The sequence below is a fragment of the Microcebus murinus genome, chromosome 6 (assembly GCF_040939455.1).
Source record: "Microcebus murinus isolate Inina chromosome 6, M.murinus_Inina_mat1.0, whole genome shotgun sequence".
Classification (NCBI taxonomy): Eukaryota; Metazoa; Chordata; class Mammalia; order Primates; family Cheirogaleidae; genus Microcebus; species Microcebus murinus.
In genome coordinates this window covers 82,430,921-82,453,787 of record NC_134109.1, presented here as the reverse complement: position 1 = coordinate 82,453,787, position 22,867 = coordinate 82,430,921, and the positions used below count along the sequence as shown (strand labels likewise).

The following is a 22,867-nucleotide window of genomic DNA, read 5'->3' as shown; positions in this document are numbered from 1 at the left end:
CAGAAAGGATTAAGGAACTCTTTTCAGGCCAGGTGTGTTGGTTCATGCCTGTAATCCTAGCACTCTGGGAGGCCAAGGCAGCGGATTGCTCGAGGTCAGGAGTTCGAGACCAGCCTGAGCAAGAGCGAGACCCCGTCCCTGCTAAAATAGAAAGAAATTAATTGGCCAACTAAAAATATATAAAAAAAATGATCCGGGCATGGTGGCGCATACCTGTAATCCCAGCTACTCAGGAGGCTGAGGCAGGAGAATCGCTTGAGCCCAGGAGTTTGAGGTTGCTGTGAGCTAGGCTGACGCCACAGCACTCCAGCTCGGGCAACAGAGTGGGCCTCTGTCTCAAAAAAAAAAAAAGAAAGAAAGAAACTCTTTTCATTAATTTTTTATTCAAGAAACCCATTGAGTGGAAAGGTTTAATGTTCATTCAAGATTTATATTATTGTGGCATCCATTAATTGTACTGCGATTAAAAAATAACTTCTGCCCTCTTGGAAGATGGTTGGAAATATGGATATTACTCTTTTTGCAATACTGAGTGGTTTTTGTTCTGTTTTGTTTTGTTTTGTTTTTGAGACAGAGTCTCACTTTGTTGCCCAGGCTAGAGTGAGTGTCGTGGCATCAGCCTAGCTCACAGCAACTTCAATCTCCTAGGCTCAAGCAATCCTACTGCCTCAGCCTCCTGAGTAGCTGGGACTACAGGCATGCGCCACCATGCCCAGCTAATTTTTTTGTATATATATTTTTAGTTGATCAATTAATTTCTTTCTATTTTTAGTAGAGAAGGGGTCGTGTTCATTCAGGCTGGTTTCAAACTCCTGACCTTGAGCAATCCCCCTCGGCCTCCAGAGTGCTAGGATTACAGGCGTGAGCCACCACGCCCCACCTGTTTTGTTTTGTTTTGAGTCTCACTCTGTTGTGGGCTAGAGTGCCGTGGCATCAGCCTAGCTCACAGCAACCTCAAACCTCCTGGGCTCAAGCAATCCTGCTGCCTCAGCCTTCCAAGTAGCTGGGACTACAGGCATGCACGACCATGCCTGTAGCCATCATGGCAAATTTTTTTGTATGTATATTTTTAGTTGTCCAGCTAATTTGTTTTTATTTTTTATTTAGTAGAAACGAGGTCCTGCTGTTGCTCAGGCTGGTCTTGAATTCCTGAGCTCAAATAATCCACCCGTCTCAGCCTCCCATAGTGCTAGGATTAGCCACTACACTCTGCCCTGAGTGTTTTTTTTTTGAGACAGAGTCCCAGTCTGTTGCCTGAGCTGGAGTGCTGTGGCGTCAGCCTAGCTCACAGCAACCTCAAACTCCTGGGCTCAAGCAATCCTCCTGCCTCAGTCTCTGGAGTAACTGGAACTATAGGCATGTGCCACCATGCCCAGCTAATTTTTTCTATATATATATTTTAGTTGGCCAATTAATTTCTTTCTTTTTATAATAGAGACGGGTCTCGCTCTTGCTCAGGCTGGTTTTGAATTCCTGACCTTGAGTGATTCTCCCGCCTCGGCCTCCCAGAGTGCTAAGATTACAGGCATGAGCTACCACGCCAGGCCTCTGAGTGGTTTTTTGAGAGCTCAATTATTTCGATTTGTGAAATAAATGCAACTGGATTTTTTTTTTTTCCCAGTAGCTTCTGATGGTTGTTCTACTCCATCAAGGGAGGAAGGTGGGTGTTCTCTGGCTTCCACACCTGCCACCACTCTGCACCTCCTGCAGCTCTCTGGTCAGAGGTCCCTTGTTCAGGAGAGTCTTTCCACGTAAGTAAGAGTCTTTTCACGTAAGTAAGCCAGAAATTGCTTTTGCCAAGACAGTATGTGCCTGAGAGGGTCTTAGACTAAGGCTGAAAAAGCTAAAATTGCCATCTAGTCCAGAATTCTTTTTGAAATTAAAAGGTAGAATTTAGGCTTTAGAAATTTTAGGATGAGAACTAAGTAGAACTGTTGAAGGCAGATTAGTCTGTTTTCTCATTTGGAGGTTTTATAATAGTAGCCCAAAGGTTTCAGTAAGAAAGAAAATGCCCAGTTATTTAGAAAATGTTGTAAATCCAAAACTAACATCTGCTCCTCTATATACTAGCAGTTCTTTCTATTTAACAATATAGGGTGGAGAATAAGTTGTTACAGTTGACAGTAGTTGAATTTCTCTCTGTGTTAGGGCAAAGAGATTTGCTTTTTGTTTTTTGTTTTGTTTTTGTTTCTGTTTTTAAATTACAGTGTACCTGGTCTTCCTATTATTAGGCAAAAAATAGAGTAAATTTTTTTTATGTCTCAAATCTGTAAATGAATTTATTTCCTAGCACTTGCTCATCTTGTTTTTCAATCATGGTGTCCTTGTGTCTGGTCATTCACTTTGCTCTTTTTGTTTTTAAAATTCTTATTTTAGAAATGTCTGGTGTGGGAAGTAGTTATTGAAGTATTCATGGTTCTTCTGCCAGCCTCAGGTTGCTGTTTGGGAGAAATTATAATAAGTATTTAACTGAATGACTTAGATATTTTTGCTATTAAAAAGTAAAAACAAATACAGAAATGCAAAACTGTGGCTGTAGTAAAATAACCTGTGATTCTCTCTTTATATAAAGGAATTCCTCAGATCTTGTTGCTCCTTCCCCTGATGCTTTCCGATCTACCCCTTTTATCGTTCCTAGCAGTCCCACAGAGCAAGAAGGGAGAAAAGGTGAGCTCTCTTGATCTGTCTGTTGATCTCAGATTAGAAGAGAAGCAGCACTTCTTCTGCCTTGGGAAATGTACTGTTTCTTTGTACTTTAGAACTGCGGTTCCCAAACCCTGGGCTGCTGACTGGTACTGGTCAATGGCTTGTTAGGACCTGGGCCACACAGCAGGAGGTGAGCAGAGGGCAAGAGAAGCTTCATATGTATTTACAGCTGCTCCCCATCACTCACATCACCTATAAGCTTCGCTTCCTGTCAGATCAGCAATGGCATTAGATTCTCACATGAGCATGAGCCCTATTGTAAACTGCACATGCAAGGTGTCTAGGTTGCATGCTCCGTATGAGAATCTAATGCCTGATGATCTGAGGTGGAGCTGAGGCGGTGATGCTAGCACTGGGAAGTGGCTGCAAATACAGATTATCTTTAGCAGAGAGATTTTGACTGCACAGTAAATGTAATGTGCTTGAATCATCCTGAAACCACCCCCCTTCTCCCATCCATGGAAAAATTGTCTTCCATGAAACTAGTACCTGGTGCCAAAAAGGTTGGGGACCACTGCTTTAGAACACTGTGACCGATACTATTCAGTAGGACTCATGTCTGTTTAACTTTCATTGCTATGGCCTAGTGTAAAGTGCTTTTAGTTCTTTGCTTTTCTAGCTCCAATTCATCTGAGATTTCTGTATTATTGGCCCAATTTATAAAAAGGCCCTTAAGGGAGGATTTTAATTTTTTAAAAGTTGAACTCAAATGAATTAGTATGGAGAAGAACTGGGCTTTTTAGTGGCCTAGTAGTTTCCAGCAACATGCTAACATGTTTCTGGTGAGAGGGAATCAGCAATTGTTCTTATGGTCTTTATAGGTTATTTTTGCTATGATTGTTGTTATTATTATCTTGAGACAGGGTCTCCCTTTGTTGCCTGGGTTAGAGTACAGTGGCATCATCATAGCTCACTACAACCTCTAACTCCTGGGCTGAAGTAATCCTCCTGCCTCAGCCTCCCAATTAGCTGGGACTATAGGTGTGTGACATTCCACCCAGCTACTTTTTCTATTTTGTATAGAAATGGGGTCTTGCTTTTGTTGAGGCTGGCCTTGAACTCCTGGCCTCAAGCAGTTCTGCCTTGGTCTCCCAAAGTGCTAGGGTTATAGGTGTGAGCCACCATGCCTGGCTTAGTTTTGCTATTATTAAAATAGATTTAACCAAAGAATAGATAGGAGCAGGTAGTAAAAATTTTGTCAGCTCGAACTCCTGGGCTGAAGTGATCCTTCTACCTCTGCCTCCTGAGTAGCTAGGACTACAGATGCTCACCACCATGCCTAACTAATTTTTAAAAAAATTTTTTATACAGAATTGGTCTCACTATATTGTCCAGGCTGGTCTTGAACTCCTGGCCTCAAGTGATCCTTCCACCTTGGCTTCCCAAAGTGCCGGGATTAGAGGCGTGAGCCACCATACCTGGATAAACTTTTTAGCTTCATTCACTTTCTCCTTTGAGAACTGAGTGCTTTTATATTAACTTTATTCACAAGAAAGCTTTCCTTTTCACTCACCTAATTTATCTTAGTATTTTAACCTCTTTTGCTTTGCCCTGGTCTCCTAGCCAATCATTCAAGATAATTCTAAATTCCTATTATTTTTAAAAATCCTTTTCCAATAAATTTCATGATTTTCTCCTTTTCCTTCTTTTACATACAAATAATGGTATGATAGCTTTTATTTATTAAGCACTTACCAAACAGTTCTAGATGTTTCTCTGTGGTTTTTCTCCTTGAATCCTCACAGCAGTCCTAAAAAGTAAGTGCTACTTTTATCCTCATCTTACAGATAAGGAAATGGAGGCGCAGAGAGATTTTATAGCTAATAAGGTTTTAGGGGCAGGATTTAAATTCAGACATCTGCCTCTAGAGCCTGTGCTTTTTTGTCTGTCATGTATATGCCTCCTATGATATCCTGTTCTTTGATCTTGAGTAATGTAATTATAGACATATATTTAACAGATTTTCAAGTATAATTTATCCATGTCAGAATTTGATCTTAGATTTTTTTCTTCTACAAAATTTGTCTCTGGCTATTTTCTCTTGAAATCAGTTGTATGTATCCAAATGGACTAATATTGTAAGCATAACATGATTAGTGATGTTTTCAGTAAAAAAAAAAAAAGGGTGATTTCATTCTACATAAAACTGTGTTAATGCAAGTTAAGTTCGATTAGTTCTTAGAAGTTTCTTCCATCTGTAGTGTGAACATTGAAAAAATATAAAAGTAATTGTATTAAAAATGCATTCTCCCTGATTATAGATATAATCAATACTCACTGTAGAAAGTCTGGAAAGCATATAGGAAATTAATAAAAAGAAAACAAAAATCTCTTGTGATACCACAATCCAGATATTGTTACAATTAGTATATTTGGATATATTTCACAGTGTTTTCTTTTTTTTTTTGAGACAGGGTCTCACTTTGTTACGCAGGCTAGAGTGAGTGCTGTGGCATCAGCCTAGCTCACAGCAACCTCAAACTCCTGGGCTCAAGCAATCCTACTGCCTCAGCCTCCCGAGTAGCTGTGACTACGGGCGCGTGCCACCATGCCCGGCTAATTTTTTCTATATATATTAGTCGGCCAATAATTTCTATTTATAGTAGAGATGGGGTCTCGCTCTTACTCAGGTTGGTTTTGAACTCCTGACCTTGAGCAATCCGCCCATTTCTGCTTCCCAGAGTGCTAGGATTACAGGCGTGAGCCACCACGCCCAGCCAATATATTTCACAGTGTTTTCAATGCATAAATATAAAAAAGGGTTTTTACATAACAGGCATCATTATGTATATGACTTAGTTTCCTTTTTTCCATGTAACACATTGTATTTACCCTTGTCAGTTGTATTTTAGATTTAATACATTTGCTTAATATGTGCATCAATGTTTGTGAGACTATATATGCTTTTGTATTTATTTGTTCAGCAGGTCCTTTATGTGCTTTGTCATGGCAAGAAGATTCAAAAGATGTAGTGAAAATACTTAGCACAGCTGTGGGTAGTGTATTAAAGGCCTAAATCCCCAATTAGCATTAGACTGGTAAGGTTGAGACCAAGCTAAGCAGCAAGGGTAGCTATTGAGGATGGGGGTATGAGTAGCTGGTAGCATGAATGTGGATTATGGGGAAAAACTATATGTCATACACAGTCTGTGAGTGGTCTAGAGGAAGCCTCCTTGGGGTCAAGTTCCAAGATATATACGGGGGGAAAAGGATGATAAATCAAATAGCTAGCTAGCCTTGCTCCAAGGAGGGTCCTGTTAGCCTATAGGTGGGTAATATCCTGTGGTAAAATAGTGTTTTATGTATATGTTTCCTCCTGAGCAATTTGTGTCAGGATTAGTGTCTTCTACTTCATGGTTCTTTAATAAATCAGTGCTGATTGGCATCGATAGATTTTTCTTTCTTCCTCTGTATTTGTACTAGCATTCATCTCTCTGCAGTTAGCAGTTGTTAATGCAAATATAATGAGTTTATAAATATGTGCATACTGTATTTACTTAGAGAGGTGACAAGTACATTGTCTTTCAAGGCCTGTGGCAAAATATGAGATAATTAAATTAGGTGCCATTAATCTGGGCATTCTTATACAAAATGTGAAAAATTGAGCTGTAATCAGGAAAGGAGCTTAGAAGAGCCAAGTTAATTTAACAATTCTGATGAATGGGTGGGTATCCCCAGATGAACTTAATTTTCATCTATATATAAAAATAGCAGCATGGAAACCCCCCCCCCCCAATATTGCGAGATTGCTAGGACCCAGTCTACTATTTCAGCTTTTCTAAAAGTTATACCACTATTTTTTTAGAGCAGAAATTTCTGTAATGTAATTGTTGTTAGTAGTGTTGGAACATTAGTAATATTGATGTGATTATTTCTCAATTTGTTTTTCTTGTTTTAAACCAGATGAGCCAATGGACATGTCAGTGTTATCTGAAGAAGGAAGAGAGCCTTTTCAGAAGAAACTGCAAGATGATGAACCAGTGGAGGTAGAGAAGCCCCCTCTCCCACCTGAGCCCACTATATCACCACAAGCCTCAACACCAGTATCTCAGAGCACACCAGTCTTTATTCCTGGTTCACTTCCTATCCCATCCCAGCCTGAGTTTTCTCATGTAAGTATTGTAGAAAGAGTTGGTTTTTTTTTCTCCTAACATTTTTTTTTTTTTTTTTTTTTTGAGACAGAGTCTCGCTTTGTTGCCCAGGCTAGAGTGAGTGCCGTGGCGTCAGCCTAGCTCACAGCAACCTCAAACTCCTGGGCTCCAGTGATCCTTCTGCCTCAGCCTCCCGGGTAGCTGGGACTACAGGCATGCGCCACCATGCCCGGCTAATTTTTTTATATATATATCAGTTGGCCAATTAATTTCTTTGTATTTATAGTAGAGACGGGGTCTCGCTCTTGCTCAGGCTGGTTTTGAACTCCTGACCTTGAGCAATCCGCCCGCCTCGGCCTCCCAAGAGCTAGGATTACAGGCGTGAGCCACAGCGCCCGGCCTTCTCCTAACATTTTTTAAAAACAGATTTATTAAGGTATAATTTATGAACCATAAAATTCACTCATTGTAAGTTTATAATTTAGTGATATTTCAGTGAATTTACAGAGTTGTACAATTGTCATCACAATCTAGTTCTAGAACATTTACAAAGTTTCCTAACATCTTGGTATATTTTTTATGTTTAGATTTTCTATGTCTTTAAACTTTTTGAAAATTGAAAGGGGACATAAATCATTATTATACCTTAACACAACTAGTACTGTCATTTTTGTCTTTCCACGTGCCTCTGTTTTTAAAAAATGAAGTTGTTTATAGCAGAGATACAATTTTAATCTTTTTCCAGTTAACATTGTGTCATAATTATTTTCAGTGTTACATTGTGTTCATATTATCCTTTTAAAAGTTGTATATTATTTCTCTGAGTGGATTTTATCTGTTGTCATTGTAATTCCTATAGTGAGTGTATCAAGATGTGTTTTAGTTTTCTGATGTGTATTTTCTTCTAAAAGGAAGAGAAAACTAATCTAATTTATATAATTTTAAATTTAAATGTTTAAAAAAATGAAATTCAGGTGTCATAGTGAATTGAAGGTTCTTAATTAAATCCAAATGACTGTATTGTATGTTCAATCTAGTTGCCTGTTCCTGTAAGACCTTAAATGGGGCAGTTGTTATAGTGTTATTGGAAGAACTTCTTTCACATCTTTCAGTTTGCAGTGTTGTAACAAGGGTTTATATTTATTTAATTTTTTTTTTTTTTTGAGACAGAGTCTCTGTTGCCCAGGCTAGAGTGCTGTGAGTTCAGCCTGGCTCACACCAACCTGAAACTCCTGGGCTCAAGCAATCCTCCTGCCTCAGCCTTCCGAGTAACTGGGACTACAGGCATGTGCCACCATGCCTGGCTAATTTTTCTATATATTTTTAGTTGGCTAATTAATTTCTTTCTATTTTTAGTAGAGATGGGGTCTTGCTCTTACTCAGGCTGATTTCGAACTCCTGGCCTTGAGCGGTCCACCCGCCTCAGCCTCCCAGAGTGCTAGGATTATAGGCGTGAGCCACCATACCTGGCCAAGGGTTTATATTTAAAAGTAAAATTTGAAAGTGAATAGTAATGAAATATGCCATAAAGAGGGGACAGTAGGAGTAAAGAAATTTAATTGCTTTTTGGAGTTTTAAAATTTGTTTTGTTGAAGAATTCCTTTTTATGCAAATCATTAGAGACAATTTGGTGTAGTGGTTAAGAATCAGGACTCTAGAGTCAGAACTTCCTGGACTCACTTCTGGCTCTGTCATTATAGTCTTTGTGACCAATTGAAACTGAGCTTCAGACCAGGCGCGGTGGCTCACACCTGTAATCTTAGCACTCTGTGAGGCCAAGGCAGGTGGATCACTCAAGATCAGGAGTTTGAAACCAGCCTGAGCAAGAGCGAGACCCCATCTCTACTAAAAAAATAGAAAGAAATTAATTGGCCAACTAAAAATATATAGAAAAAATTAGCCGGGCATGGTGGTGCATGCTTGTAGTCCCAGCTACTCGGGAGGCTGAGGCAGGAGGATTGCTTGAGCCCAGGCGATTGAGGTTTCTGTGAGCTAGGCTGATGCTATGGCACTCTAGCCTGGGCCACAAAGTGAGACTTTGTCTCAAAAGAAAAAAAGGAAACTGAGCTTCAGTTTGCTTATCAATCAAATGGTGATATTGATACTACCTTCCTCATTGTGAAGGTCAAATGAGTTAATGTATATAAAATGTGTAGAATAATGCTTTGCACTTGGCAACTGCTGCGTAAGAGTAGCTATGGCTGGCAGTGCAATTCTTGAAAACAAGGTTGCCTGTAGGTGAAGTGGATGTTCAACCGTCATACAACTTTAGCTTTTATTTTTCTATCAAATATATATGTGAAAATAGCTGGGTGTGGTGGCAGATGCCTTGTAATCCCAGCTACTCAGGAGACTTGGGTGGGAAGAATAAGGCCTAGAGTTTGAGACCAGTCTGGGTGATATAGCAAGACCTGTCTTTTAAAAAAAATATGAATGTATATAATTTAGAAGAGTCATCAAGATTTAGGGATGAGCTATAAGCACACAGAGCACTGAGAAGAATTTTCTAGTGCTGATATTAAAGGGAATGGTTACAGATGACCAAATAGGATTTCTATAGGACTGAATGTCTTTGCAAAGGTATCCCTCCCAGTGGAGGGAAATGATGCCTAGCTCATGAAGAACTGAGTTTTTGAAGAAGAAAGCACTGTTGAAACTTTTCTACCTTTAGCATTTACTAAATCCCTTCAGAGGCAGCTGTAAAACCAGTAATAAAAACTTGAGAGGAATGATTCTGAACATAGTTCAAAGATTCTTGGGACCTAAGATAATTCCAGTCAGGTTTCTTTGATATCATATTTTAAGATACCAGCCCTGCAGCATTAGACTGGTAAGGTTGTGACCTATTAGGAAAATATGGCCTCGCATCACCACCTAATCTCTACCTCCCTCCTGTGAAAAATTGTTTTCCATGAAACCAGCCCCTGGTGCCAAAAAGGTTGGGGACCACTGCCTCAGCCCGTGAGTGCAGTGCATGCCTCCTAAAAAATCTCTCAAGAGAACCTTTACAACATAACTTTTAAGCTAAAGATTTGACTTAAGTAGTATTTATAAAAGCCAAAAAAAGGGGCGACTTCCGGGGGCCCCGCTCTTGGGGCCCCAGAACCTTGTCCACGAGTGTATAATAAAGCCACGTGGTTTGGCCTCCCCCCCCCAAAAAAAAAAGCCAAAAAAAGGAGTCACATAGTTAAAAAAGGCCTCTCCTTTCCTCTACCCAAAGATAGCCACTTTCAGTTCTTTAAGTTTTTTCTTTTGGTATTTATCTCCATAATTCTATATAGGATGATTAAATTTCATAAATTCTACTTAAAACCTTTTTTTTAGTCATTTCCCTGTCTTCCAAGTATCATTACATCATAATTTTGGTTAGATTATTATTTTGTTTACATTGTTAAGACTATGTAAACACTATTTACAACAAAGCCTATCAAATGTTATGATTATTTTTCCATGTTTGCATAATTTCTTGCTGAAATTGCTAATTGTCTTTTTTATTTGTTTAGTTTTCTTTGTATCTCACTAAATCAACCCTAGACTCCCCATCAGTAGTCAAAATTTCCTTTAAGGATGTCCAAGGGCCTTAAATTTTCTTTTTTAACTTTTTGGAGAAACCTCTTTTGGAGCCTCCTGATTTCTAATCTGTACTGTTGCCCTCTATGCCTGGTGCATAACTATTGCCTCCTTTCACTGTTGTCCTTGGAGATTCTCCTTACTTGTCCATGTTTGATACCTCCTGGGCTCCGTGTCTTCTTACTTGGTTTACTCCCTCACTTTGGTGGGGGACACTGGCTAGTAGCCTTTATTTTACTGTCATAATTGATTTGTAGGTTGTCAGAATATAGCATTCTAGATTGGAAATAATTTTCTTTTAAAGGTTTTTTTTTTTTCCTTTCCTTTTTTTCTTTTAGACCTAAAGTGGCTGTGAGATCTTTTAAAGGTTTTGAAGGCATTGCTCTTTTTCTTTCAACTTCCAGTGCTGCTGTTGAGAATTGTGAAGCCAGTCTGATCGTGATATTTAATATGTGACCTGTTTTTTTCTTACTAGAATCCTGTAGGATCTTATCTTTGTCCCTAGTGTTATGAAATTTCCAGATCTTTGGCATGGGTCTATTTTCATTTCTTGTATTGGGCATTTGATAGGCCCTCTCAGTTTAGAAACTCAGGTGTTCCAGTTGAGAGAAATGTAATTACGTCTTTAATTTTAATTTCTTCCCCTTTGTTTTCTCTGGTGTTTTTTTGTTTTGTTTTGTTTTTTTTTTTTTTTTTTTTGAGGCAGTCTTGCTCTGTTGCCCTGGGTAGAGTGCAGTGGTGTCATCATAGCTCACTGCAACCTCAGACTCCTGGGCTCAAGTGATCCTCTTGCTTCAGTCTCCCAAGTAGCTGGGACTACAGGTGCACACCAGGATGCCCAGCTAATTTTTCTATTTTTAGTAGAGATGGGGTCTCACTCTTTGTTAGACTGATCTCGAACTCCTGAGCTCAAGCAATCCTTCTGCCTCAGCCTCCCATGTAACTGGGACTACAAGCATGTGCCATCATGCCTGGCTAATTTTATCTATATATTTTTAGTTGTCCAGCTAATTCCTTTCTAGTTTTAGTAGAGACAGCATCTCGCTCTTGCTCAGGCTGGTCTCGAACTCCTGAGCTCAAACAATCTACCTGCCTCGGCTTTTCAGAGTGCTAGGATTATAGGTGTGAGCCATGGCGCCTGGCCTAGAAGTCTCTTAATGGAAGAGGGCTGGGGGGGGGCAGCATTGGGAGGCAGATGCAGGTTTTTATTCATTTAATCTCCTTATTTTCAGTGTGGTACTTCCTAATAACTGTGCTTCTTGTCCTCCAGTCCTGGGGCACTCTTTTTTATTCTCTTCAGGGTAGAAGAAAGGCAAGTGGGAGAAGATAATGGAAGTTGAACTGTGATGTAACTCTGGTTGCTTCTTGGCTTTCTCCACTGCTGCCTTAGGAAATCAGCTTTCATTAGTCTGCTAAATAGATTACCATTCCTCCAGAATTTTTTTACAGTTATATTTTCTTCTTTTCTCCTTTGCTTGAAAATTTGTGCTTAAAAAAGTCCCTTTATTATCAGTTAACAGGGTTCAGAAAACCTCATTTTCTGAGTATGTGTATACTCAATCTACCATTTTTATTTGAAAGTTCCCTACTTTTTTCATTATGTATCAAATTTCTTTTTTTTTTTTTTTTGAGACAGAGTCTCACTTTGTTGCCCAAGCTAGAGTGAGTGCTGTGGCATCAGCCTAGCTCACAGCAACCTCAATCTCCTGGGCTCAAGCAATCCTACTGCCTCAGCCTCCCGAGTAGCTGAGACTACAGGCATGCACCATCATGCCCGGCTTATTTTTTTCTATATATATTTTTAGTTGGTCAGTTAATTTCTTTCTATTTTTAGTAGAGATGGTGTCTTGCCCAGGCTGGTTTTGAACTCCTGACCTCTAGTAATCTGCCCACCTTGGCCTCCCAGAGTGCTAGGATTATAGGCATGAACCACCACGCCCGGCCAATGTATCAAATTTCTACAGGTTATTCTTAATGGTTAACTCTTGTACGTCTGTTATTTCTTCTGTACTTGGTTACTGGAGTCCAAATGAGCCCAATTTTGATGTTGTAAGATTTAAATATTTGTAAAGAGATAATTACTAATCAAGAGAAAAGTGGTACAAAGGGAATTTATGAATTTTTTCTTTCTTTTCTAATAAACTTGTCAATTGCATAGCCTTTTTGGCCCTTTACCAGGATGTGAGGGATAAGAAGAGGATTAGTAGAAAATAGTTAACACTTTTCTCATTCTTTTTTTTTTTCTTTTTGAGATAGAGTCTTGCTCTGTCACCCTGAGTAGAGTGCAGTGACATCCTCATAGCTCACTGCAACTCCTGGGTTTAAGCATCTTCTTGCCTGCCTCCCGAGTAGCTGGGACTACATGTGCACACCAAGATGCCTGGCTAATTTTTCTATTTTTAGTAGAGATGGGATCTTGCTCTTGCTTAGACTGGTCTTAAACTCCTGAGCTCAAGCAATGCTGCATTGGCCTCCCAGAGTACTAGGATTACAAACATGAGCCACTGCACCTGGGGTCTTTTCTCATTCTTGATGTACATGTTAATTTTGGGGATGACAAATTAGGTTATAGATGATTAAATGAATGGCCCTCAAACTCTTATGTATGAGGTCAGTTTTTAACTGGTTGGATACTATGGATTTAGGTCTGTACTCTATCTAGACTTAGAAGTTGACTCATATTGAGCATAGTCCTGACAGCTCTTTGTCAGTTTTCATTCAGAGCCTTGGAAAGTTTTGTTCACTTAGTTCAGTTATTCTGAGTAGGCCTCCAGGGAGTCTCAGTACTGTGGATTATTAGAGGCCAGACACTCAGAGTATGGCTAGATCCAGGCAGTCTTTAGAAATGTAGCTTGTTGATAGGCTGGTTAACTTCTTAAATTCTATTCTGACTAGACTGAAATTCTACTTACATTGTAAAAATTCTGTTAAGAAAATCATATTGGTATTTACTTTGATAATGCTTAAAAAGTATTTATGATGGGAAGCAATTGCTTAATGGGTATGAGGCTTCCTTATTGGGGTGATAAAAATGTTTTTGAACTAGATAGAGGTGGTGGTTGCACAACATTGTGAATGCACTAAATGCCACTGAATTGTTCATTTTAAAATGTGTTAATTTAGGCCAGGCGCGGTGGCTCACGCCTGTAATCCTAGCACTCTAGGAGGCCGAGGCAGGAGGATTGCTCAAGGTCGGGAGTTCAAAACCAGCTTGAGCAAGAGCAAGACCCTACCCTGTCTCTACTAAAAATAGAAATAAATTAATTGGCCAACTAAAAATATATAGAAAAAATTAGCTGGGCATGGTGGCATGTGCCTGTAGTCCCAGCTACTCGGGAGGCTGAGGCAGAAGGATTGCTTGAGCCCAGGAGTTTGAGGTTACCGTGAACTAGGCTGATGCCATAGCAATGTAGCCCAGGCAACAGAGTAAGACTCTGTCTCAAAAAAAACCAGTTAATTTTATGTTATGTGAATTTCATTCTTAAAAAAGTTATAGTTTTATTAGTGATGTCTTATCTATGAATCTTTGTAAAATGACTTACTGTTTGCAGCAAGAGAAAAAATACATATTTTTTTCAGAAGATGAATAATATACAGGTAAAGTAAAATATAATCATCAGTTATTATCCCATAAGAAATAACTCAACTTTTGAAAGTTGAAATAATCTCAACTTTTTTGATATGTTTATTAACTTTAAAAATACATGAAAATTATATAAAATATATAAAAAAGACTCCAATAAAGTACATATTCACACTTTTTTACTAAAATAGAAACATTCTCTATTTAATGCATAGCCTGAATGTTTTCTGTCTTTAATATTCTTCTATAATATAACTTTATGTAGATATAAAGTATTCTATAATATAGATGTATCATAATTTTTAAATGGTTCTCCTGTCAGTAGACATTTAAGTTATTTCGTATTGTTTCCTATTCTAAATAATAATGTAGCAGCGAATAGTTTTGTAGCTAAATCTCTGTGTGCTTCCTTTATTTCCCAGAAAGGGAATTACTGGGTTAAGAAGTATATAGAGGCCGGGCGCGGTGGCTCACGCCTGTAATCCTAGCTCTCTGGGAGGCCGAGGCGGGCGGATTGCTCTAGGTCAGGAGTTCGAAACCAGCCTGAGCAAGAGCGAGACCCCGTCTCTACTATAAATAGAAAGAAACTAATTGGCCAACTAATATATATAGAAAAAATTAGCCGGGCATGGTGGCACATGCCTGTAGTCCCAGCTACTTGGGAGGCTGAGGCAGGAGGATCGCTTGAGCCCAGGTGTTTGAGGTTGCTGTGAGCTAGGCTGATGCCACGTTACTCACTCTAGCCTGGGCAACAAAGCGAGACTCTGTCTCAAAAAAAAAAATAAAAAAAAAAAAAGAAGTATATAGAATTTCAAGGCTATTGTCCTTTGCCAAATTGCTATTTAGAAGTGTTGAACCAATTTATACTTATTACTGTCTGAGAGTATATAAATAGGCTCAAATTTATGACTCTTGTTATAATCTGATAAGATAAATAATAATATCAGACATTGAAATGCCAGCAGTTATGGAATATACAGAATGTTTATCTACCCATCTTGATTCTTCATTCTTTTAAAAATTATATTAAATGAACGTCTTAACCAGCTATGTCTGGAGTTTTATAGCATTTATAGGCAAAGTAACACAATAAAGTAAATTTTTACATAAAAATATATCTAAGCTTTGTATTATTATTTTTTTAAATTAAGGTGTTAGTTACATAAAAAAATTACCATTTTAAGTGTATAGTTTGAATTTTGGTAATCGTATACAAATGTGTAATCGTAAAAAATAAAAATAAAAAAATGTGTAATCATCACCACTATCAAAGTATAGAACAGTTCCCTTACCCTAAAATGTTCCCTCATAACCCTTTGTAGTTGATCACCCTCCCCTCAAAATGCTCCCTTCACCTACCCTCAACCACACATCTGCTTTCTGTCACTCTAGTTTTGGTTTTTCAAGAATTTAACATACTTAGAATCATAAAGTATGTATGGTCTTTTGTGTTTGTGCTCTTTTACCTATCATATTTTGAGATTTGTTCATATTATTGCATGTATTAATATTTTATTCCATTTATATTATTGAGTAGCATTCCATAATATGTATATCTACAATTTGCTTATCCATTCACTAGTTGACAGACATTTGGGTTTTTGGTTTTTGTGAATAATACAGCTGTAATCATTTATATACATACCTTTCAGTGAACATTTGTTTTCATTTCTTTGGGTAAATGCCTACAAGTAAAATTTCTAGGTCATATGGCAATGTATATTTAACTTTAAACGATACTGCCATACTATTTTTCAAAGTGGTTGTACATTTGCATTCCTACCAGCAACGTATGAGACTTGTGGTTGTTCCACATCCTCACCAACAGTTGGTTTTTTTTTTTTTTTTTTAAAGGCAGAGTCTCACTTTGTTGCCCAGGCTAGAGTGAGTGCCGTGGCGTTAGCCTAGCTCACAGCAACCTCAATCTCCTGGGCTCAAGCAATCCTGCTGTCTCAGCCTCCCGAGTAGCTGGGACTACAGGCATGCGCCACCATGCCCGGCTAATTTTTTTCTATATATATTAGTTGGCCAATTAATTTCTTTCTATTTATAGTAGAGACGGGGTCTTACTCTTGCTTAGGCTGGTTTCCAACTCTTGAGCTCAAACGATCCACCCGCCTTGGCCTCCCAGGAAGCTAGGATTATAGGCGTGAGCCACCATGCCCGGCCCAACAGTTGGTTTTGTGAGTCATTTTAAGTTTAGTTGGTTTTGTTATAGGTAGTGGTATTTTATTGTGGTTTTAATTTTCATTTCTCTGTTGACTAATGATATTGTAAGCTTTAAATTTTAATATATGCTTTATGAATGCTAGCATATTTTGAAATAGTAAAAGTAAAATGAGTACATATGCCCACTTTGTGAGAACTGAAATGGGCTATTGTAGGCATATGTCTAAAAGATTCGTGTGTAATTGAGGGTCCATTATGTATATATGACATGATTTTAGTAGCTTGATGATGTACAGTTAAATTTAAGTTTCTTCCTACTCTTAAAAGGATAAGTTAGTACTTTTAAGTTTTTGTTTGGATTATGCTTATTCTAGATCAGTAATTTCATGAGAAAAACACCTAAACACAGTCACTTGTGTTGATGAAAAAACTGGTGAGTATGAATTTTGTGTTTCTGAGATTATGGTCCTAGAGTTCTTTGCTTCTTGAATAGCTGATTTAGAAATTTTAGATGAATCCAAAGATTAGATACAAAAGAAATATGATTATGGAGAAATGATAATTTTTTCTCTTTTTATTCTTCCTTAGGATATTTTCATTCCATCGCCAAGTTTGGAAGAACAATCAAATGATGGGAAGAAAGGTGGAGACTTGCATAGTTCATCTTTGACTGTTGAGTGTTCTAAGACTTCAGAGATTGAACCAAAGAATTCCACTGAGGATCTTGGGTTATCTTTGACAGGGGAGTCTTGCAAATTGATGCTTTCTGCAAGTGAGTATAGTCAGTCCCCAAAGGTGGAGAGCTTGAGTTCTCACAGGATTGATGAAGATGGAGAAAACACACAGATTGAGGATACTGAACCCATGTCTCCAGTTCCCAATTCTAAGCTTATTCCTGCTGAAAATGATAGTATCCTGATGAATCCTGATGAAGCACGGGATGGCCAAGTAGAACTGAGTCAGAATGATGACAAAGCAAAGGGAGATGACACAGAGACCAGGGATGACATTAGTATTTTAGCTTCTGGTTGCAAAGGAAGAGAAGAAACTGTAGCAGAAGACGTTTGTATTGATCTCACTTGTGATTCAGGGAGTCAGGCCGTTCCTTCTCCAGCTACTCAGTCAGAGGCACTCTCTAGTGTATTAGATCAGGAGGAAGCTATGGAAATTAAAGAACACCATCCAGAGGAAGGGTCTTCGGGATCTGAGGTGGAAGAAATCCCTGAGACTCCTTGTGAAAGTCAAGGAGAGGAGCCCAAAGAAGAAAATATGGAGAGTGTTCCATTACACCTTTCTCTGACTGAAACTCAGTCCCAAGGATTGTGTCTTCAAAAGGAAATCACAAAACAAGAATGCCCAGAAGCTATGGAAGTTGAAACCAGTGTGATTAGTATTGATTCCCCCCAAAAGCTACCAGTACTTGACCAAGAATTGGAGCATAAAGATCAGGAAGCTTGGGAAGAAGCTACTTCAGAGGACTCGAGTGTTGTCATTGTAGATGTGAAAGAGCCATCTCCCAGAGTTGATATTTCTTGTGAACCTTTGGAGGGAGTGGAGAAAGGCTCAGATTCCCAGTCATGGGAAGATGTTGCTCCAGAAATAGAACCATGTGCTGATAATAGATTAGATACCCAGGAAGAAAAGAGAATAGAATATGAAGGAGATCTGAAATCAGTGACTACAGAAAAGGAACCTGTAGAGGAAGATCCTCCACAGCTTCCCTTGCCTTTAATGAGAACAGATGATCCTCTGAGACCTGACCAGGAGATGCAGCAGTCCCAGCCTCAAGAGAAAACAGATAACTCATTAGCAGAAGACTCAAAAATGGCTAGTGCAAAGCAGCTAGGCCCAAGTGTAGAGGCTCAGCATCTGGAGAAGGCCTCTACCCATGCCTCACAAAGCTTCTGTGAAAGTTCTAGTGGTGAGTACAATTGTAGATTATTTTGTGTCTCCAGCCAAATTATGATTTGGAGTGGAAGGGAGGAGAGAATGGCATATTTATGTCAGAGCTTAACATTGACTTTGCTTTATGTTTATGAACAGCCAATGATAATTGAGAAATTTAAGATTTTGGATTGTATTTTTTTTATAGCTATAATTATTTGTAGGATTATAGATCACTTAGGTTTATCAGCTTTATAACTCAGGAGTAGTCAGTATAAACATTTAGAAATTGTACCAGTCTGGTTTTTTCTACTTAGATCTCAACCTTGCTCTATGTTTTTTGACAGTTGCCTTGAAATACAAGGATCTTTTTTGATTACCCTATGTAGTAAAGTCACTCTCAGAATTCTCTTGATGAGTATGCTGTTATTGGTTGTTTCCTCTTGATGGGCAGTAAGTCAAGTTTTAAAATTTGGTTCAACCTATATATATCTTAAATCTTAAATTGGAAAACATATTAGTTCTTCTTTATTTTACAAAATTCAGCATAAGAACATAAATTACTTTCTAAAATATTTTTAGAGCCTTATTTATGACATAAGCTGAAAAGAATTCAACCTTTCCAAATGCCCAGAGTTAATATAATATAAAAAACAAAACAAACTCCCAAACCAAAAAAATTAAAACAAAATAAAAACTTCAGAAAATAAGCTTTTAGGGATATGAAAATGAGAAAACAGTATTTGGGCAACATTATATCTATTAGTATGAGTGACCATACCTTTTGGTTACCTGGAAAAGTCCCAGTTTATACCAACTGTCTAGTGTGATTATCACTAGTACTTTGTTTTAACTCTCAAAATTGCCCCTATTCATTAGTTTTTTTTTTGTTTGTTTTTTATTTTGAGACAGAGTCTCGCTTGTTGCCCAGGCTAGAGTGAGTGCCGTGGCGTCAGCCTAGCTCACAGCAACCTCAAACTCCTGGGCTCAAGCGATCCTCCTGCCTCAGCCTCCCAAGTAGCTGGGACTACAGGCATGCACCACCATGCCCGGCTAATTTTTATATATATATATATTAGTTGGCCAATTAATTTCTTTCTATTTATAGTAGAGACGGGGTCTTGCTCTTGCTCAGGCTGGTTTCGAACTCCTGACCTTGAGCAATCCGCCCGCCTCAGCCTCCCAAAGTGCTAGGATTACAGGTGTGAGCCACCGTGCCTGGCTTCATTAGGTTTTATAGTAAGGATTTGTTTCTTCCTCCTCAGAACAAGAAATGATAGAGCTAAAAAGGAAGTTAGGGGTTGTTGGATTCACTCTCTTCTTTCTAAAGTCATCTGGCTAGTGGTTGAGGTGGGACTAGAACCTAAGTCTCCTGATCCCCAAGTCTGTGCTTTTTCCTTCTGTATAATATATTTTCTCTGATTTTGGTAAAGAACTATATGAATGACCTAAAATTCTATAGCATCGAGTGTTTTTGTAATTTCATTACATTTAAATACTGTTAATGACCTAGCAGGGCTTGTAGATTGTTTTAATATAGTTACTTAGGAGCACTTTTTAATTACCTTAACGGTTTCCCTTTTGCTGGGCACAGTGGCTTATGTCTGTAATCTTAGCACTTTAGAAGCTTAGGCGGGAGGATTGCTTGAGGCCAGGAGTTTGAGACCAGCCTCAGCAACATAACAAGACCCTTGTCTCTACAAAAAATAAAAAAAATTAGCTGGGCATAGTTTTTTGTACCTGTAGTCCCAGCTACTCAAGAGGCTGGGGTAGGAGGATCACTTGAACCCAGGAGATTGAGATTGCCTTGAACTATGATGATGCCACTGCACTCTAGCCTGGGCAACAGAATGTGTCTCAGAAAAATAAAAATAAAAATAAATAATTATCTTAAAACTTGTATGCAAAAGAAGCTTCTAAAACATTGAGATATTATTTATTATTAGTATTCAGGAATTCTTGTTTACACTATTAATTGTCAGAGTGAGCTCTTTTTTTCATCCTTGACACTGGGATAGTAAAACTTATAATTTTACTGGTATTTCTGGTATCCAGATTATTGAAAATGCTAGTAAGTGATTTTCTGCTTCAAGATTTTATTTGTTGGGCAAACAACAAAAAGCAATTGAAGACACTAGGTGGAAAAATAGTATTTATGAGGAGAAGTTAAAGAAATTAAAACAATTTTAACTGGAAATTAGAACATGAAGGGAGAATAATAGTTTTTAACTTAGAGGATTAGTCCGAAATAAAGTAAATCATTCAGAAGAGCATTGCAGAAAGAACAGAAAAAAATTATTCTATACTTAAAATATAGTTGTTTAGTTGCTGAACTTCAAGAGATTAATTTAAATGAGAGTAACCAAAAAAGTAATAGTTCTTCAGTCTGAAAAGACAGAATGAAAGGTATGAATTGGGTGAGTCCCAAGTTCTTTAGATTTCTGTATGCTAACGTTAGACAGGCATTTTTGTTGTATTTTTTGTTAATAGCTTTATTGGTTCAAATAAAAGAATACATGTTTAATTGTGAAAAATGTTTAAACAATACAGGAAAGTGGAAATTGGGAGTAAAGAGAGTAGGAGTAGGGAGAAGGGAGTAGGGGAGAAGAGGAGAGGGAGAATCACTCTAAATGCCTCTAGACAGCTTGTCACTATTAATAGTTTGGACACCTTCAAACATTTGTGAAGGATACCTCTTAAACCTGAAAAAAGCAAATTTAGAAAGGTGATACTTGGAAGCCCAACTTTATTCAACATAGAATAAATTTATGGTGGATTGATTATGTGAAAACCATAACAGTTCAATAAGTCTTTCTTTAAACCCAGAAGTGGTAGTCTGTAATAGTTTAATAACGATTACGAAAGCTAGAGATGTTTTGGGCTTTGTTGGCTTACTTGATGGAATGTCATCTGATTGGTAATTAATATCAGAGGCAGACTCTCAGGGTAGACTGTTTATGCATGGTATCAGCTGAAATAGAAATTCTTATATTTTTAATTAGATGGATTTTTTTTTTTTTGAGACAGAATCTCACTTTGTTGCCTAGGCTAGAGTGAGTGCCGTGGCGTCAGCCTAGCTCACAGCAACCTCAAACTCCTGGGCTCAAGCAATCCTTCTGCCTCAGCCTCCCGAGTAGCTGGGACTACAGGCGTGAGCCACCATGCCTGGCTAATTTTTTCTATATATATTAGTTGGCCAATTAATTTCTTTCTATTTATAATAGAGACGGGGTCTTGCTCTTGCTCAGGCTGGTTTTGAACTCCTGATCTCGAGCATCCACCCGCCTCAGCCTCCCAGCGTGCTAGGATTACAGGCGTGAGCCACCTCGCCCTGCCAAGAGTTTTAAATATTACTTTGGGCTAATGAATTCTGTGAAGTCCTTAAGGATAAACTCCCCACTCAGGTGTTTTGACAATTGGTATTAAGTTTGCTTTTGTTTCTTCATTCATATCCTCCTTCATTGATTGGTATAGTGACATACAACAGGATAGCTCAGGTTAATCTGGGAAAATAAGATGAGACTTGATAATTTAAAAATGAAACCTTAAAATCTGTACCCCCATAATATGCCAAAAAAAAAAAAAAAGAATTAAAAGGAAAAAAAAAAATAAATGTAGAGGCTGGGCACATGGCTCACACCTGTAATCCTAGCACTCTGGAAGGCCAAGGCAAGTGGATTGCTTGAGCTCAGGAGTTGGAGACCAGTTTGAGCAAGAGCGAGACCCTGTCTCTACTAAAAACAGAAAAATTAGCTGGGCATGATGGTATGTGCTTGTAGTCCTAGCTACTTCGGAGGCTGAGGCAGGAGGATTGCTTTAAACCCAGGAATTTGAGGTTGCAGTGAGCTATGATGATGCCATTGCACTCTACCTGGGTGACAAGTAGAGTGAGAGGCTATCTTAAAAGAAAAAAAAGAGGAAGAATGAATATGTGGAAAATTCCAGTAAATTTAAAAGGATAAAATATTCCAATAAATGTATTTTGCAGGATTTGGCAATAATTTGATTAGATTAATGGTATTTTTCAGATGAATAAACAAAAACAGAGAAATGAGAAAGTATTTGGAGAACAGTGAATAGAGGCTTTATGAACAAGAAGAATTAAAGACTGTAAATGTAGGCTGCTGCTAGTTAATCGAATGCTGACTAAAGGGTTAGGAATTTGTCTTCTAGTGGAAACCTTAACGTTTTTTGACCAGGAGCTAGCATGTTCAAAGCCATGTTTTCTAGGAAGGCTGCTTTGGTTGCAGTGTGCAAAAAGAATGAGGATTGGGCAGAGAGGGAGACTTCAGGCAGAGAAAGCAATTGATAGGCTGTTCTAATAATCCAGGAATGAGGCATTGAAGACAAGATGAAGGTAGTGGCAGTGCTACCTCTAGGGCCTGTAAAAGGCTTGATACTCCATTAGGTTATAGTAACACAATTGGATAAATGGTACTAAAATTACTTTTCATAAGTTTTATATAGTACTGTGCTAAGGAAACCCTGTTACAGGGAAATATTTTCACTAATTAATGCTTGTATATTACATTTGCATATTATAGTATGTCACATTCCAAGATCTGCTTAAAGATTTCATACATATTTTCAGAAGTCTGGATGATCACTTATAATATGAGGGATGGTACTTGTCGAGAGCAGTGCAGGTGGTTTTTCATTCTTGATTATTCCAGGAATGAAAATTCTATAAAATATATCTCTGGAATGTATGAGGCTTTGTGAGTTTTTTTTTTTTTTCTCCCAGTTTCTATGTCTCTTCTAAGTTCTTTATTAGCTTAAGAACTTGCTTTATAGGGAGCATATAAAGAATGAATGCTTACCCATCTGACCCATTTCTCTTCTTTCTGTAACTATGGTGGAAGTC

General features: G+C 38.2%; 1 protein-coding gene across 10 annotated transcripts in view; it reads left to right on the top strand.

Annotated features, from left to right (window-relative positions):
• Positions 1–22,867, top strand: part of TP53BP1 (tumor protein p53 binding protein 1) — a 98,641-nt gene that overhangs the window by 38,426 nt on the left and 37,348 nt on the right. For 7 of the 10 annotated variants that reach the window (XM_076004296.1, XM_012766600.3, XM_076004291.1 and 4 more), the window contains 4 exons: positions 1,622–1,751; positions 2,573–2,667; positions 6,610–6,818; positions 16,708–18,040. In XM_076004296.1, the coding sequence (XP_075860411.1) occupies positions 1,622–1,751; positions 2,573–2,667; positions 6,610–6,818; positions 16,708–18,040 (1,767 nt within the window). The remainder of the gene's footprint in view (positions 1–1,621; positions 1,752–2,572; positions 2,668–6,609; positions 6,819–16,707; positions 18,041–22,867) is intronic. The other 3 variants (XM_076004293.1, XM_012766608.3, XM_012766609.3) reach the window with 3 other exon arrangements.